This window comes from Oncorhynchus tshawytscha, linkage group LG28 (genome assembly GCF_018296145.1).
Source record: "Oncorhynchus tshawytscha isolate Ot180627B linkage group LG28, Otsh_v2.0, whole genome shotgun sequence".
Lineage (NCBI taxonomy): Eukaryota > Metazoa > Chordata > Actinopteri > Salmoniformes > Salmonidae > Oncorhynchus > Oncorhynchus tshawytscha.
This window is the reverse complement of record NC_056456.1, coordinates 41,799,613-41,818,246: the sequence shown is the minus strand read 5'-3', so window position 1 is coordinate 41,818,246 and position 18,634 is coordinate 41,799,613. Positions and strand designations below refer to the sequence as shown.

At 40.4% G+C, this 18,634-nt stretch overlaps 1 protein-coding gene across 1 annotated transcript in view; it reads right to left on the bottom strand.

The window, feature by feature from the left end:
* The window catches only part of LOC112236794 (macrophage mannose receptor 1), a 96,210-nt gene extending 90,412 nt beyond the window's left edge, over nt 1-5,798 (bottom strand). Inside the window, 2 exon segments of the mRNA XM_042307920.1 lie at nt 177-512; nt 5,647-5,798. Coding sequence (XP_042163854.1) covers nt 177-512; nt 5,647-5,713 — 403 coding nt within the window. The 5' untranslated portion in view covers nt 5,714-5,798.
* Between the last annotated feature and the right edge of the window lie 12,836 nt (nt 5,799-18,634).

The following is an 18,634-nucleotide window of genomic DNA, read 5'->3' as shown; positions in this document are numbered from 1 at the left end:
AGTTATATTTAACCTGTAATCTATAAAATATACTGTCTGATGTAGTTATATTTAACCTGTAATCTATAAAATATACTGTTTTGCTTGTTGTGTTGTGTGTTGAGACTTTGTCCATTTTGTCTAAAATTCATTTTAGAATCCTAATAAATGAGAACCTTGTGACTCTAATCCCGTACCTCTGTGGGTCCTTGAGCAGGGGCCGTCCGTTGTTCCAGAGATGGTCCAGCGACTCCGAGGCCCCGTGTCTCTGGACAGCACTAGATCATTGTTGTCGTTGATGTGCAGGTACAGAGTCTGCCCTTTCAGTGTGAGCAGTGTGTTGTTACTGCACTCCCACTGCTGGAGGAGGCTCTTCTCATCACAGTCAGAATACACCAGCGTACTACCCTCTGTCTTCCCAGAAACCCCAGCACACTTCCTGTTGTTGGTGTAGTAGATACGTCCACCTGACACCCAGCGTGCCAGCTCCTGTCTAATGCCACTTTCTGCATTGAAGAGGTTGAAGGGACCGTCTACAAAGAAAAATTACAACAATCACTAACCAGCATTGACATAATAGGCGAACATTTGAACACTTTAATTGAACCCTCTATCATAAGGACTTTCTAACAGTCGTAGGGCTACATAACACTGTTATAGAGCTATATAACACTGTGATAGGGCTACATAACACAATTATGGAGCTATGTAACACTATCATAGGGCTACATAACACTGTTATAGAGCTATATAAAACACTATCATAGGGCTACATAACACTGTTATAGAGCTATATAACACTGTCATAGGGCTGCATAACACTGTTATGGAGCTATATAACACTATCATAGGGCTACATAACACTGTTATAGAGCTATATAACACTGTCGTAGGGCTACATAACACTGTTATAGAGCTATATAACACTGTCATAGGGCTACATAACACTGTCATAGGGCTACATAACACTGTTATAGAGCTATATAACACTGCCATAGGGCTACATAACACCGTTATGGAGCTATATAACACTGTTATAGAGCTATATTACACTGTCATAGGGCTACATAACACTGCTATAGAGCTATATAAAGCACTGCCATAGGGCTATATAACACTGTCATAGGGCTACATAACACTGTCGTAGGGCTACATAACACTGTCATAGAGCTATATAACACACTGTCATAGGGCTACATAACACTGTTATAGAGCTATATAAAACACTGTCATAGGGCTACATAACACTGTTATGGAGCTATATAACACACTGTCATAGGGCTACATAACACTGTTATAGAGCTATATAACACACTGTCATAGGGCTACATAACACTGTTATAGAGCTATATAAAACACTGTCATAGGGCTACATAACACTGTCATAGGGCTACATAACACTGTTATAGAGCTATATAACACACTGTAATAGGGCTACATAACACTGTTATAGTGCTATATAACACACTGTAATAGGGCTACATAACACTGTTATAGAGCTATATAACACACTGTAATAGGGCTACATAACACTGTTATAGTGCTATATAACACACTGTCATAGGGCTACATAACACTGTTATAGAGCTATATAACACACTGTAATAGGGCTACATAACACTGTTATAGTGCTATATAACACTGTCATAGGGCTACACAACACTATATAAATCCTAATAAGGCCAGGCACCACACCCTCATCATCCTTAATCAATATCACATTCAACTTTTACCAGTTGAATGTAAACACAAATCTACGACTTTTTAGTACAACAAAAAAACTGCAATATGCTGAACGCAAAAATAGAAACGTCCCATTTTCAAGACCCAGTCTTTCAAAGATAATTCGTAACAATCCAAATAACTTCACAGATCTTCATTGTAAAGGGTTTAAACACGGTTTGTTCAATAAAACATAAACCATTTTTCTGGACAGTGGATGAAGTCAGACTAAATATTTAGTTTTATGTTTTGTTAAGACAGAACCGGATTTGATCAGAGCAGATTGTGGATAAATAGTTTTATCTTTCTACCTGTAAAATGCTACAGACGTACGTGTCAGCGATTGGGTGCAGAGATGTAGCGGAGTCAGGACACAGGTTTGAGCAACACAACTGAATTTACTCACAAAAGTCAAGCAAAAATTCCAAAAAATAGACACTAACACCTACCTATTATATAATAATATAATGTATATATATATATATATATATATATATATATATATATATATATATATATATATATATATATATATATATATATAATTAATTTATATATAGAATAATATAATATTATAATTAATTTATATATATAATAATATAATTAATTAATTTATATATATAATAATATAATTATTTTATATATATATATATAATATAATTAATTTATATATATATATAATAATATAATTAATTTATATATATATAATAATATGATTAATTTATATATATAATAATATAATTCATTTATATATATGTAATATTATTCATTTATATATATAATAATATAAATAATTTATATATATATATATATATATATATATATATATATATAATCATATTTAAAAAATAAAAAAAATATTTAACCTTTATTTAACCAGGTAAGCTAGTTGAGAACAAGTTTTCATTTGCAACTACGACCTGGCCAAGATAAAGCATAGCAGTGTGAACAGACAACACAGAGTTACACATGGAATAAACAATTAACAAGTCAATAACACAGTAGAAAAAAAAACAACTATATAATAATATAGTTAATTTATTTACCAAACACGTATTTAGACCCAATCACTTCAAAGTAAGTTACAAAATATAGTCCAGTTTGTAAAACTCTAAGAAATGGGCTTTACATGATAATGTGTGTCAGCCCAACGTGTGTCAGAGCGCTCTGTGAACGGCATCATTTGCTGTGTGAAAGCTCTGGTTGTCCCTCTTCACATACTGCTCTCTGTTCTCATCTGAGATGCAGAACATGAAATCTGACACCTCATTTGCATAGGGAGCTACACCTCACATTTTTTGGCCTATCCAGGATCGATTTCCTCTGCCTTTGCTATTGCAGCAAAAAGCACCTCTCATCTCGCTGTGATCTTCTCAGAGGGATTCAGCTCTCAACATGAAAAAATACTAAATCGTTTTGCAGAATTGAAACAAGACCTCTTCTTCTTGGTCACAGAGGGACCAAAACCACCTTAAAGCTGAAGTTGTTGGCATGCATTTGAATGGTGTCTCTGCACCACTCAGTGGACGCTGGGCAGAAAATGATCTGTTTTCATGTGTTGTACTGTCACTGAGTACGATCACATTTATTTTACAGTCATAAGAAAGGTGCAGTGTTATGGCAAGTCGTTTATAATTTGATTGTTATTATATTTATTGTCAAAATGTCTATCTCTATTCCCTTCTCTTTTGTTGAATCAGAAAAAAAATGATTGAACTACTGAAAGAGCTGATTCCTGTACTTGGACCTCCTATGTTGAACGTAATAATGTGTACAAAACTCACTTTTGAAAAAACAAAAAATTAATCTGCCTATATCGAATCTCCCATTCTCTCAAACATTTTTGAAAAAGCTGTTGCGCAGCAACTTACTGCCTTCCTGAAGACAAACAATGTATACGAAATGCTTCAGTCTGGTTTTAGACCCCATTATAGCACTGAGACTGCACTTGTGAAGGTGGTAAATTACCTTTTAATGGTGTCAGACCGAGGCTCTGCATCTGTTCTCGTGCTCCTAGACCTTAGTGCTGCTTTTGATACCATTGATCACCAAATTCTTTTGGAGAGATTGGAAACCCAAATTGATCTACACGGACAAGTTCTGGCCTGGTTTAGATCTTATCTGTCGGAAAGATATCAGTTTGTCTCTGTGCATGGTTTGTCATCTGACAAATCAATTGTAAGTTTCGGTGTTCCCCAAGGTTCCGTTTTAGGACCAATATTGTTTTCACTATATATTTTACCTCTTGGGGATGTCATTTGGAAACATAATGTTAACTTTCACTGCTATGCGGACGATACACAGCTGTACATTTAGTGGAACATGGTGAAGCCCCAGAATGTACCTCCCTGGAAGCCTGTGTTTAAGACATAAGGAAGTGGATGGCGGCAAATGTTTTACTTTTACAGAGAGGCTAGTTCTAGGTCCCAAGAAACAAAGAGATCTTCTGTTAGATCTGGCAATCTTGATGGTTGTACAGTCGTCTCAAATAAAACTGAAGAACCCCGGCGTTACTCTGGACCCTGATCTCTCTTTTGACGAACATATCAAGAATAATTCAAGGACAGATTTTTTTCCATCTTTGTAACATTGCAAAAATCAGAAACGTTTTGTCCAAAAATTATGCAGAAAATTAGATTAGACTACTGCAATGCTCTACTTTCTGACCTTATTACTCCAGTGCTAGCCTCTCTGCACTGGCTTCCTGTTAAGGCTCGGCTAATTTCAAGGTTTTACTGCTAACCTACAAAGCATTATTATGGGCTTGCTCCTACCTATCTCTCTGATTTGGTCCTGCCGTACATACCTACACATACGCTACGGACACAAGATGCAGGCCTCCTAATTGTCCCTAGAATTTATAAGCAAACAGCTGGAGGCAGGGCTTTTTCCTACAGAGCTACATCTTTATGGAATGGTCTGCCTATCCATGTGAGAGACGCAGATTCGGTCTCGACCTGTAATTCTTTACTTTTTTTGAAGACTCATCTCTTCAGCAGGTCTATGATTGAGTGTAGTCTGGTCCAGGGATGCGAAGGTGAACGGAAAGGCACTGGAGTGACGAACCACCCTTGTCTCTTCCTGGCTGGTTCCCCTCTCTCCTCTGGGATTATTTGCCTCTGACCCTATTATGGGGGCTGAGTCACTGGCTTACCAGTGCTCTTCCATGCAGTCCCTAAGAGGGTTGCATCATTTGAGTGGGTTGAGTCACTGACTCCTTGCTGTCCCCAGTCCACCTGGTCGTGCTGCTGCTCCAATTTCAACTGTTCTGCCTGTGGCTATGGAACCTTGACCTGTTCACTGGATGTGCTACCTTGTCCCGGACCTGCTGTTTTTGACTCCTTCACTCTACTGCACCTGCTGTTTCTAACTCTGAATGCTCTGCTATGAAAAGCCAACTGACATTTATTCCTGAGGTTCTGACCTGTTGCACCCTCTACAACCACTGTGATTATTATTATTATTATTTGACCCTGCTGGTCATTTATGAACGTTTGAACATCTTGGCCATGTTCTGTTATAATCTCAATCTAGGCACAGCCAGAAGAGGACTGGCTACCCTCAGAGCCTGGTTCCTCTCTAGGTTTCTTCCTAGGATCCTACCTTTCTAGGGAGTTTTGATTGATGAACAACATTCCTGTTTCAGGTGTAAACTAATAACCAATGAGATGAACAACATACCTGTTTCAGGTGTAAACTAATAACCAATGAGATGAACAACAGACCTGTTTCAGGTGTAAATTAATAACCAATGAGATGAACAACAGACCTGTTTCAGGTGTAAACTAATAACCAATGAGATGAACAACATACCTGTTTCAGGTGTAAACTAATAACCAATGAGATGAACAGCATACCTGTTTCAGTTGTAAACTAATGACCAATGAGATGAAAAACATACCTGTTTCAGGTGTAAACTAATAACCAATGAGATGAACAACATACCTGTTTCAGGAGCCCCCAGGGTGGTTTGAATGAAGAGCATCAGTACTGTTATCATGATGGTTGTCATGGTCCCAGTTGGGTTGTGACTGACATACAGACGTCCTATAGCAGAGTGGAGTGTTCTGTACGACTGGGTCTGCTATTTAATAACATGACAGTCTCTGTCACATGACAGCTTTTTTCTCTCTATCAACGGATGTTGTCGAGACATTTCAACACTTTTCTAGTGATTGGGAGGTGCACTGACACATCACTATGTCAGGGTTTACGATTCGCAGAAAACACTGTGGTTTAAAAAAAAATATGTTCTGCGTATTTTACACGAACCACAAGTCATGAGACAATAGTCAATGTCTGAGCACCAAATGGCATCCTATTCCGATATAGAACCCTGTGGGCCCTGGTTAGAAGTAGGGCATGACAAAGGGCCCTGGTTAAAAGTAGGGCACTACAAAGGGCCCTGGCTAAAAGTAAGGCACTACAAAGGGCCCTGGTTGAAAGTAGTGCACTACAAAGGGAATAGGGTGCCATTTAGGATGTAAATCACTAACCAATGTCTGTTCATCCCAACAGGTTAGATGATAATTACAACAATGTAAAGTAGGCCGACATGTCATCTCACTAGTTACAATAACAAACACAAGGGTAGCATCCCAAATGGCATCCTATATAGTGAATAATAGGGTGCCATTGGGGAGGCTAACTACCTGGCTAACGGCTAGCTGTCAGACTACCTGGCTAACGGCTAGCTGTTTTACTCTACCTGGCTAACACCTAGCTGTCAGCCTATACCTGGCTAACGGCTAGCTGTCTGTTTAATAGTTACCACTCTTTCAGGAACACACACTTGACCCTGACCCCAGGGAGTGAAACTAGTCTGCTGTGAAAACATGTCATGCGAAGGAAGTGTCTGTGAGAAAGAAGAAGTGGTACCATGGGGCCCCAGAGAGCTATGGCTTTCACCACCCTGCACCCTTGAAGACAAAAAGGACAGAGGGGATGTGATTCACCAGAACACAGGAAGTAACTGGCTGAGTGCCAAGGAGGACAAAGACCGACAGCTAGGTCTACTATCCTACTGGAACCTATAGACCAGCTAGGTCTACTATCCTATTGGAACCTATAGACCAGTTATGTCTACGATCCTACTGGAACCTATAGACCTACAGCTAGGTCTGCTATCCTACTGGAAACTTTAGGCCAGCTAGGTCTACTATCCTACTGGAACCTGTAGACCAGCTAGGTCTACTATCCTACTGGAACCTATAGACCAGCTAGGTCTACTATCCTATTGGAACCTACAGACCAGCTAGGTCTACTAACCTACTGGAACCTATAGACCAGCTAGGTCTACTATCCTACTGGAACCTATAGTCCAGCTAGGTCTAACTATCCTACTGGAACCTATAGACCAGCTAGGTCTACTATCCTATTGGAACCTACAGACCAGCTAGGTCGACTATCCTACTGGAACCTATAGACCAGCTAGGTCAACTATCCTACTGGAACCTATAGACCTAAAGCTAGGTCTACTATCCTACTGGAACCAGTAGGCCAGGTAGGTCTACTATCCTACTGGAACTTATAGACCAGCTAGGTCTACTATCCTACTGAAACCAAAAGGCCAGCCAGGTCTACTATCCTACTGGTACCTATAGACCTACAGCTAGGTCTACTATCCCACTGGAACTTATATACCTAAAGCTAGGTCTACTATCCTACTGGTACCTATAGACCTACAGGCAGGTCTACTATCCTACTGGAACCTATAGACCAGCTAGGTCTACTATCCTACTGGAACCTATAGACCAGCTATGTCTATGATCCTACTGGAACCTATAGACCTACAGCTAGGTCTGCTATCCTACTGGGAACTTTAGACCAGCTAGGTCTACTATCCTACTGGAACCTATAGAACAGCTATGTCTATGATCCTACTGGAACCTATAGACCTACAGCTAGGTCTGCTATCCTACTGGGAACTTTAGACCAGCTAGGTCTACTATCCTACTGGAACCTATAGAACAGCTAGGTCTACTATCCTACTGGAAACAATAGACCTACACCTAGGTCTACTATCCTACTGGAACCTATAGACCAGCTTGGTCTACTATCCTACTGGAACCTATAGACCAGCTAGATTTCCTATCCTACTGGAACCTATAGACCTACAGCTAGGTCTACTATCCTACTGGAACCTATAGACCTACAGCTAGGTCTACTATCCTACTGGAACCTATAGACTAGCTAGGTCTACTATCCTACTGGAACCTATACACCAGCTAGGTCAACTATCCTACTGGAACCTATAGACCAGCTAGGTCTACTATCCTACTGGAACCTATAGACCAGCTAGGTCTACTATCCTACTGGAACCTATAGACCAGCTAGGTCTACTATCCTACTGGAACCTATAGACCAGCTAGGTCTACTATCCTAATGGAACCTATAGACCAGCTAGGTCTACTATCCTACTGGAACCTATAGACCAGCTTGGTCAACTATCCTACTAGAACCTATAGAACTAAAGCTAGGTCTACTATACTACTAGAACCTATAGTCCCACAGCTAGGTCTACTATCCTACTGGAAACAATAGACCTACAGCAAGGTCTACTATCCTACTGGAACCTATAGACCTACAGCTAGGTCTGCTATCCTACTGGGAACTTTAGACCAGCTAGGTCTACTATCCTACTGGAACCTATAGAACAGCTAGGTCTACTATCCTACTGGAAACAATAGACCTACACCTAGGTCTACTATCCTACTGGAACCTATAGACCTACAGCTAGGTCTACTATCCTACTGGTACCTATAGACCAGCTAGGTCTACTATCCTACTGGAACCTATAGACCAGCTAGGTATACTATCCTACTGGGACCAATAGACCAGCTAGGTCTACTATCCTACTGGAACCTATAGACCAGCTAGGTCTACTATCCTACTGGAACCTATAGACCAGCTTGGTCTACTATCCTACTGGAACTTATAGACCAGCTAGGTCTACTATCCTACTGGAACTTATAGACCAGCTAGGTCTACTATCCTACTGGAACCTATAGACCAGCTAGGTCTACTATCCTACTGGTACCTATAGACCTACAGGTACTACTTTAACCTATATACCAGCTAGGTCTACTATCCTACTGGAACCTATAGACCAGCTAGGTCTACTATCCTATTGGAACCTACAGACCAGCTAGGTCTACTAACCTACTGGAACCTATAGACCAGCTAGGTCTACTATCCTACTGGAACTTATAGACCAGCTAGGTCTACTATCCTACTGGAACCAATAGGCCAGCTAGGTCTACTATTCTACTGGTACCTATAGACCTACAGGTACTACTGGAACCTATAGACCAGCTAGGTCTACTATCCTACTGTAACCTATAGACCTACAGCTAGGTCTACTATCCTACTGGAACCTATAGACTACTGGAACCTATAGACCAGCTAGGTCTACTATCCTACTGGAACCTATAGACCTACAGCTAGGTCTACTATCCTACTGGAACCTATAGACCAGCTAGGTCTACTATCCTACTGGAACCTAAGGACCAGATAGGTCTACTATCCTATTGGAACCTATAGACCAGCTAGGTCTACTAACCTACTGGAACCTATAGACCAGCTAGGTCTACTATCCTACTGTAACATATAGACCAGCTAGGTCTACAATACTACTGGAATCTATAGACCAGCTAGGTCTACTATCCTATTGGAACCTACAGACCAGCTACATATACCGTCCTACTGGAACCTATAGACCAGCTAAGTCTACTATCCTACTGGAACCTATAGACCAGCTAGGTCTACTATCCTACTGTAACATATAGACCAGCTAGGTCTAAAATACTACTGGAACCTATAGACCAGCTAGGTCTACTATCCTACTGGAACCTATAGACCAGCTAGGTCTACTATCCTACTGGAACCTATAGACCTACAGCTAAGTCTACTATCCTACTGGAACCTATAGACCTACAGCTAGGTCTACTATCCTACTGGAAACAATAGGCCTACAGCTAGGTGTACTATCCTATTGGAACCTATAAACCTACAGCTAGGTCTACTATCCTACTGGTATCTATAGACCAGCTAGGTCTACTATCCTACTGGAACCTATAGACCAGCTAGGTCTACTATCCTATTGGAACCTATAGAACTAAAGCTAGGTCTACTATCCTACTGGAACCTATAGGCCAGCTAGGTCTACTATCTTACTGGAACTTATAGACCTACAGCTAGGTCTACTATCCTACTGGAACCTATAGACCAGCTTGGTCTACTATCCTACTGGAACTTATAGACCAGCTAGGTCTACTATCCTACTGGAACCTATAGACCAGCTAGGTCTACTATCCTACTCGTACCTATAGACCTACAGGTACTACTGGAACCTATATACCAGCTAGGTCTACTATCCTACTGGAACCTATAGACCAGCTAGGTCTACTATCCTATTGGAACCTACAGACCAGCTAGTTCTACTAACCTACTGGAACCTATAGACCAGCTAGGTCTACTATCCTACTGGAACTTATAGACCTACAGCTAGGTCTACTATCCTACTGGAACCTATAGACCAGCTTGGTCTACTATCCTACTGGAACTTATAGACCAGCTAGGTCTACTATCCTACTGGAACTTATAGACCAGCTAGGTCTACTATCCTACTGGAACCTATAGACCTACAGCTAGGTCTACTATCCTACTGGAACCTATAGACTACTGGAACCTATAGATTAGCTAGGTCTACTATCCTACTGGAACCTATAGACCTACAGCTAAGTCTACTATCCTACTGGAACCTATAGACCAGCTAGGTGTACTATCCTACTGGAACCTATAGACAAGCTAGGTCTACTATCCTATTGGAACCTATAGACCAGCTAGGTCTACTATCCTACTGGAACCTACAGTCCAGCTACTTATACCATCCTACAGGAACCTATAGACCAGCTAAGTCTACTATCCTACTGGAACCTATAGACCAGCTAGGTCTACTATCCTACTGGTACCTATAGACCAGCTAGGTCTACTATCCTACTGGAACTTATAGACCAGCTAGGTCTACTATCCTACTGGAACCAATAGGCCAGCTAGGTCTACTACTCTACTGGTACCTATAGACCTACAGGTACTACTGGAACCTATAGACCAGCTAGGTCTACTATCCTACTGGAACCTATAGACCTACAGCTAGGTCTACTATCCTACTGGAACCTATAGACTACTGGAACCTATAGACCAGCTAGGTCTACTATCCTACTGGAACCTATAGACCTACAGCTAGGTCTACTATCCTACTGGAACCTATAGACCAGCTAGGTCTACTATCCTACTGGAACCTAAGGACCAGATAGGTCTACTATCCTATTGGAACCTATAGACCAGCTAGGTCTACTAACCTACTGGAACCTATAGACCAGCTAGGTCTACTATCCTACTGGAACCTATAGACCAGCTAGGTCTACTATCCTATTGGAACCTACAGACCAGCTAGGTCTACTAACCTACTGGAACCTATAGACCAGCTAGGTCTACTATCCTACTGGAACCTATAGACCAGCTAGGTCTACTATCCTATTGGAACCTACAGTCCAGCTACATATACCATCCTACTGGAACCTATAGACCAGCTAAGTCTACTCTCCTACTGGAACCTATAGACCAGCTAGGTCTACTATCCTACTGTAACATATAGACCAGCTAGGTCTACAATACTACTGGAACCTATAGACCAGCTAGGTCTACTATCCTACTGGAACCTATAGACCAGCTAGGTCTACTATCCTACTGGAAACAATAGGCCTACAGCTAGGTGTACTATCCTACTGTAACCTATAAACCTACAGCTAGGTCTACTATCCTACTGGTATCTATAGACCAGCTAGGTCTACTATCCTACTGGAACCTATAGACCAGCTAGGTCTACTATCCTACTGGAACCTATAGACCAGCTAGGTCTACTATCCTACTGGAACCTATAGACCAGCTAGGTCTACTATCCTACTGGAACCTATAGACCAGCTAGGTCTACTATCCTACTGGAACCTATAGACCAGCTAGGTCTACTATCCTACTGGAACCTATAGACCAGCTAGGTCTACTATCTTACTGGTACCTATAGACCAGCTAGGTCTACTATCCTACTGGAACCTAAGGACCAGATAGGTCTACTATCCTATTGGAACCTATAGACCAGCTAGGTCTACTAACCTACTGGAACCTATAGACCAGCTAGGTCTACTATCCTACTGTAACATATAGACCAGCTAGGTCTACAATACTACTGGAACCTATAGACCAGCTAGGTCTACTATCCTATTGGAACCTACAGACCAGCTACATATACCATCCTACTGGAACCTATAGACCAGCTAAGTCTACTATCCTACTGGAACCTATAGACCAGCTAGGTCTACTATCCTACTGTAACATATAGACCAGCTAGGTCTACAATACTACTGGAACCTATACCCCAGCTAGGTGTACTATCCTACTGGAACCTATAGACAAGCTAGGTCTACTATCCTATTGGAACCTATAGACCAGCTAGGTCTACTAACCTACTGGAACCTATAGACCAGCTAGGTCTACTATACTACTGGAACCTATAGACCAGCTAGGTCTACTATCCTATTGGAACCTATAGACCAGCTTGACCTACTAACCTACTGGAACATATAGACCAGCTAGGTCTACTATCCTACTGGAACCTATAGACCAGCTAGGTCTACTATCCTACTGGAACCTTTATACCTACAGCTAGGTCTGCTATCCTACTGGAACCTATAGACCAGCTAGGTCTACTATCCTACTGGAACCTACAGTCCTGCTACATATACCATCCTACTGGAACCTATACACCAGCTAAGTCTACTATCCTACTGGAACCTATAGACCAGCTAGGTCTACTATCCTACTGGAACCTATAGACCGGCAAGATCTACTATCCTACTGGTACCAATAGACCAGCTAGGTCTACTATCCTACTGGAACCTATAGACCAGCTAGGTCTACTATCCTACTGGAACCTATAGACCAGCTAGGTCTACTATCCTACTGGAACCTATAGACCTACAGCTAGGTCTACTATCCTACTGGAACCTATAGACCTACAGCTAGGTCTACTATCCTACTGGTACCTATAGACCAGCTAGGTCTACTATCCTACTGGAACCTATAGACCTACAGCTAGGTCTACTATCCTACTGGAACCTATAGACCAGCTAGGTCTACTATCCTACTGGTACCTATAGACCTACAGGTAGGTCTACTATCCTACTGGAACCTATAGACAAGCTAGGTCTACTATCCTACTGGAACCTTCCCAGTAACATAAATAAGATATTAACAGAAACAGCAGGGTCCAGTGCCAACCCTTTAGGAACACAGAATTTGACTTGAGCTTTTCACTTTAATACTAACCAAGAACTTGTCCTCAAAGGCCAACCAAGTTTCCAGGTGTGTTAAGACAGTTTTTATGAGCAATAGCTTTGTAGTGAATGGTGGGGCAGAGAACTGAACCTGAGACGCTGGTTTGAAAGGTAACCACCGTTTGTAAAGCTCCACTTGGGTTAATCCAGTTGGTAGGAACTGTAACGTGGCTCATATAGCAAGGATCGCTACAGCATCAAAAGCAGCAGTGAAATGTAAGACAACAGCAATGGAGACTTAGCCAGGATTCTCAACCATCTTCTCATTTGGTTGTTATGAGTCTTTATGGCTGGAGCAAAGCCAATAACACAGGATGATTAACACCAGTGCATTTGCTTCAACGGAAAGAGTGATACATTGGTATTGATTCATTGATAGAGTTATAGATCGGTATTGATTCATTGATAGAGTGATAGATTGGTATTGATTCATTGATAGAGTGATAGATTGGTATTGATTCATTGATAGAGTGATAGATTGGTATTGATTAATTGATAGAGTGATACATTGGTATTGATTCATTGATAGAGTGATAGATTGGTATTGATTCATTGATAGATTGGTATTGATTCATTGATAGAGTGATAGATTGGTACTGATTCATTGATAGAGTGATAGATTGGTATTGATTCATTGATAGAGTGATAGATTGGTATTGATTCATTGATAGAGTGATAGATTGGTACTGATTCATTGATAGAGAGATAGATTGGTATTGATTCATTGATAGAGTGATAGATTGGTAATGATTCATTGATAGAGTGATAGATTGGTATTGATTCATTGATAGAGTGATAGATTGGTATTGATTCATTGAAAGAGTGATAGATTGGTACCTATAACAGGATCTACAGGACCGACCTATAAAAGGATCTACAGGACCTACCTATAACAGGACCTACAGGACCTACCTATAACAGGACTTACCTATAACAGGACTTACCTATAACAGGACCTACAGGACCTACCTATAACAGGACCTACCTATAACAGGACCTACCTATAACAGGACCTACCTATAACAGGACCTACCTATAGGATCTACCTATAACAGGACCTACAGGACCTATAACAGGACCTCTACCTATAACAGGACCTACCTATAACAGGATCTACCTATAACAGGATCTACCTATAACAGGACCTACAGGACCTACCTATAACAGGACCTACAGGACCTACCTATAACAGGACCTACCTATAACAGGACCTACAGGACCTACCTATAACAGGATCTACCTATAACAGGACCTACAGGACCTACCTATAACAGGACCTATAGGACCTACCTATAACAGGACCTACCTATAACAGGACCTACCTATACCAGGACCTACAGGACTTACCTATAACAGGACCTACAGGACCTACCTATAACAGGACCTACCTATAACAGGACCTACCTATAACACAACCTACAGGACCTTCCTATAACAGGACCTACAGGACCTACCTATAACAGGCCCTACCTATAACAGAACCTACCTATAACAGGACCTACCTATAACACAACCTACAGGATCTACCTATAACAAGACCTACAGGACCTACCTATAACAGGACCTACAGGACCTACCTATAACAGGACATACAGGACCTACCTATAACAGGACCTACAGGACCTACCTATAACAGGACCTACCTATGACAGGACCTACCTATAACATGACCTACAGGACCTACCTATAACACAACCTACAGGATCTACCTATAACAGGACATACAGGACCTACCTATAACAGGACCTACAGGACCTACCTATAACAGGACCTACCTATAACAGGACCTACCTATAACAGGACCTACCTACAACAGGACCTACCTATAACAGGACCTACCCATAACAGGACCTACAGGATCTACCTACAACAGGACCTACCTATAACAGGATCTACCTATAACAGGATCTACCTATAACAGGACCTACCTATAACAGGACCTACAGGACCTACCCATAACAGGACCTACAGGATCTACCTATAACAGGACCTACAGGATCTACCTATAACAGGACCTACCTATAATAGGACCTACAGGACCTACCTACAGTGCCTTGCGAAAGTATTCGGCCCCCTTGAACTTTGCGACCTTTTGCCACTTTTCAGGCTCCAAACATAAAGATATAAAACTGTATTTTTTTGTGAAGAATCAACAACAAGTGGGACACAATCATGAAGTGGAACGACATTTATTGGATATTTCAAACTTTTTTAACAAATCAAAAACTGAAACATTTACATTTGTGAGAGTAAATGTCATTCCTGTTCCATCATGTTAATTTTAACATTGCAAATTTAAAACCCCCTGAATATTTGTGTATATTACATATTCTAATACAATATGAATAATTTTACATTGCTCACAACATTTTGTAACAAAGTCGTAACTATCCCAACATTGGTATAGTCATAAGCTTTTGAGGAACTCATACAATTGTTTAAGCTTAATTAAAGCTACAAAAGTGTCAGTGTTGAACCTTAACAATACAACAGGGATAAACAGAATTACATTTACTCTCACAGGAGACCAAAAATAACTATCTGAAAGCCATGCCCCTACCATGATACGCCTCCAGTCTTCTGATCTGACCCACTGGGTCATATCTTAATAACCCAGCGTCAACAACCCACACTTGCTCCTTTTAAAGAAACAACCCAATTAAGTTACCCAAAGCCTTCAACCCAGCAGTTGGGTCACCAAACAAGGCAGCATTTTTGCAAATGGACACATTCAAAATGAACAACACTGTGTACTCATCAAGTAGGATCAGTGTTCCGTAATCGACAGTCAAAGTGTGTGTGTGTGTGTGTGTGTGTGTGTGTGTGTGTGTGTGTGTGTGTGTATCTTACATCTCTTTGAGCTCCATGATGAAGCGTTCAGTAAAGCTCTTGATCTGGTCGATGTAGAAGTTGGGAGGTTTGGCCCTCAGAGCAACACTCTCAGACGTGTCCAGCACAAAGAACAGGTCCACTGGACACTCTGAACACACATACACACACACACACACTTTGACTGTCGATTACATACACACACACACACACACACACACACACACACACACACTTTGACTGTCGATTACATACACACACACACACACACACACACACTTTGACTGTCGATTACATACACACATACACACATACACACTGATACTACTTGATGAATACACAGTATTGTTCCTAACCACTAGGCTACCCTGCCGCCCCTTTCAAGATTCATTCACTTCCTGGAAGTGACATCTGCTAAATGACAAAAAATGTCAAATGGAAATGTTTTACAGATCTCATGTTACTGTATTGAAATATTTTTAATGTTTAATATTTATGTCCTACATGTATCATTTGTACAGTTCTTTATCAAAAATGTAGATATTTGTTACTTTGGACTGTGTAAACATAAAACAAAACAAATGTTTGTTTTAGAATACTACAGTACTTACGATAGAATTATGTAGTAAACTGTAGAAAAGTGTAGAATACTATACTACACACTGGAGTACCCCTCAATCATGTGTAGTACTTACTACATAATTTTGTAGTATACTGTAGAACACTATAGTTAATACTACAGTATAGTACAGTATTATCCACAAAAAAATACTGTAATAAATACAGTAATGTAACACTTCAGTCCCCAAATACAATAGTTTTTTAAAGTATAGTAATACTACATGATTTAATTCATAAATAAGGGTGATTTTTTTCGTTTGTTGCTTATACCCTGCCCATTCCCCTCCCCCTTATCCCAATTTGTGCTATCCATAAGTGATAAACCTACATGCCAAGTATACACTCTTAGAACAAAGGGTTCTTCAGCTGTCCCCACAGGATAACTTTCTTTTCCAGGTGGAACCCTTTTGGAGTCCATGTAGAACCCTCTGTGTAAAGAGTTCTATATAGAACTCAAATGGGATCTACCTGGAACCAAAAGGGGTTCTTCAAAGGGTTCTCCTATGGGGACAGCCGAAGAACCCTTTGAGGTTCTAGAGAGCAACTTTTTTCTAAAAGTGGAGACCTTAATTGTGTTCCCATCAAGAAATAGAAAAGAGCAGTAAATACTACAGTAAACACTACAGTAAATACTACATTAAATACTACAGTAAACACTACAGTAAACACTACAGTAAATACTACAGTAAACACTACAGTAAACACTACAGTAAATACTACAGTAAACACTACAGTAAATACTACAGTAAACACTACAGTAAACACTACAGTAAATACTACAGGAAACACTACAGTAAATACTACAGTAAACACTACAGTAAACACTACAGTAAATACTACAGTATACTGCAGTCTGCAATAACACTACGTTAAATATTACAGTATACTGCAGTCTGCAACAACACTACAGTAAATACTAGAGTATACTGCAGTCTGCAGTAAACACAACGTTAAATACTACAGTATATTGCAGTCTGCAACAACACTACAGTAAATACTACAGTATACTGCAGTCTGCAATAACACTACAGTAAATACTAGCATATACTGCAGTCTGCAACAACCCTACAGTAAATACTAGAGTATACTGCAGTCTGCAATAACACTACAGTAAATACTACAGTATACTGCAGTCTGCAATAACACTACAGTAAATACTACAGTATACTGCAGTCTGCAAAAACACTACAGTAAATACTATAATATATAGTTTAAGTATATTAATACTACAGTAGGTATTCTACAGTAAACTGGAAATACTATAGTGTACTACAGTAATATATGGAAACAATACAGTCCTAAAAAACACGACAGTTGTTGAACTATTTTAAAAGTAAAGTATTTATATTATAGTAAACTATAGTATTGTTTATGTGGGTGAGGCAGATATATAGCTTCTTTCTTTTTTAACATGATTATTTGTCCATGATTAGATAGTGAAAAAACTCACCAATCTCTTTCAGAATTTCTATAATCAGTAAAAGCTCATTTACCAAAATTTCTGAAAATTTATTTTTTAGCATTTTGGAATTAAATTATTCATATACACACAATCACACAATAACATTTGTTACTCATTGGCGGTAGTCTCAAGGTTAGAGAGCTGGGTTGCCGGTTCGAATCTCAGGACTGGTTGGGAAAATGAGAGTGATCTGGCTCAGCTGGCAACTAGCTGGTTGCCAACTATTGAGTTAAGCAGGCCTATATCCCACTGCTGCCACCAATGTAACCGGGCAGAGAGAGACAGAGAGAGAGACAGAGAGAGAGACAGAGACAGAGAGAGACAGAGAGAGAGACAGAGAGAGAGACAGAGAGAGAGACAGAGACAGAGAGAGACAGAGAGAGAGACAGAGAGAGAGACAGAGAGAGAGACAGAGAGAGAGACAGAGAGAGAGACAGAGAGAGAGACAGAGAGAGAGACAGAGAGAGAGACAGAGAGAGAGACAGAGAGAGAGACAGAGAGAGAGACAGAGAGAGAGAGAAGAATACCTGTCCACTGTGACTGACCCAAACTTAAGGAAAGCTTTGACTATGTACAGACTCAGTGAGCATAGCCTTGCTATTGAGAAAGGCCGCCGTAGGCAGACATG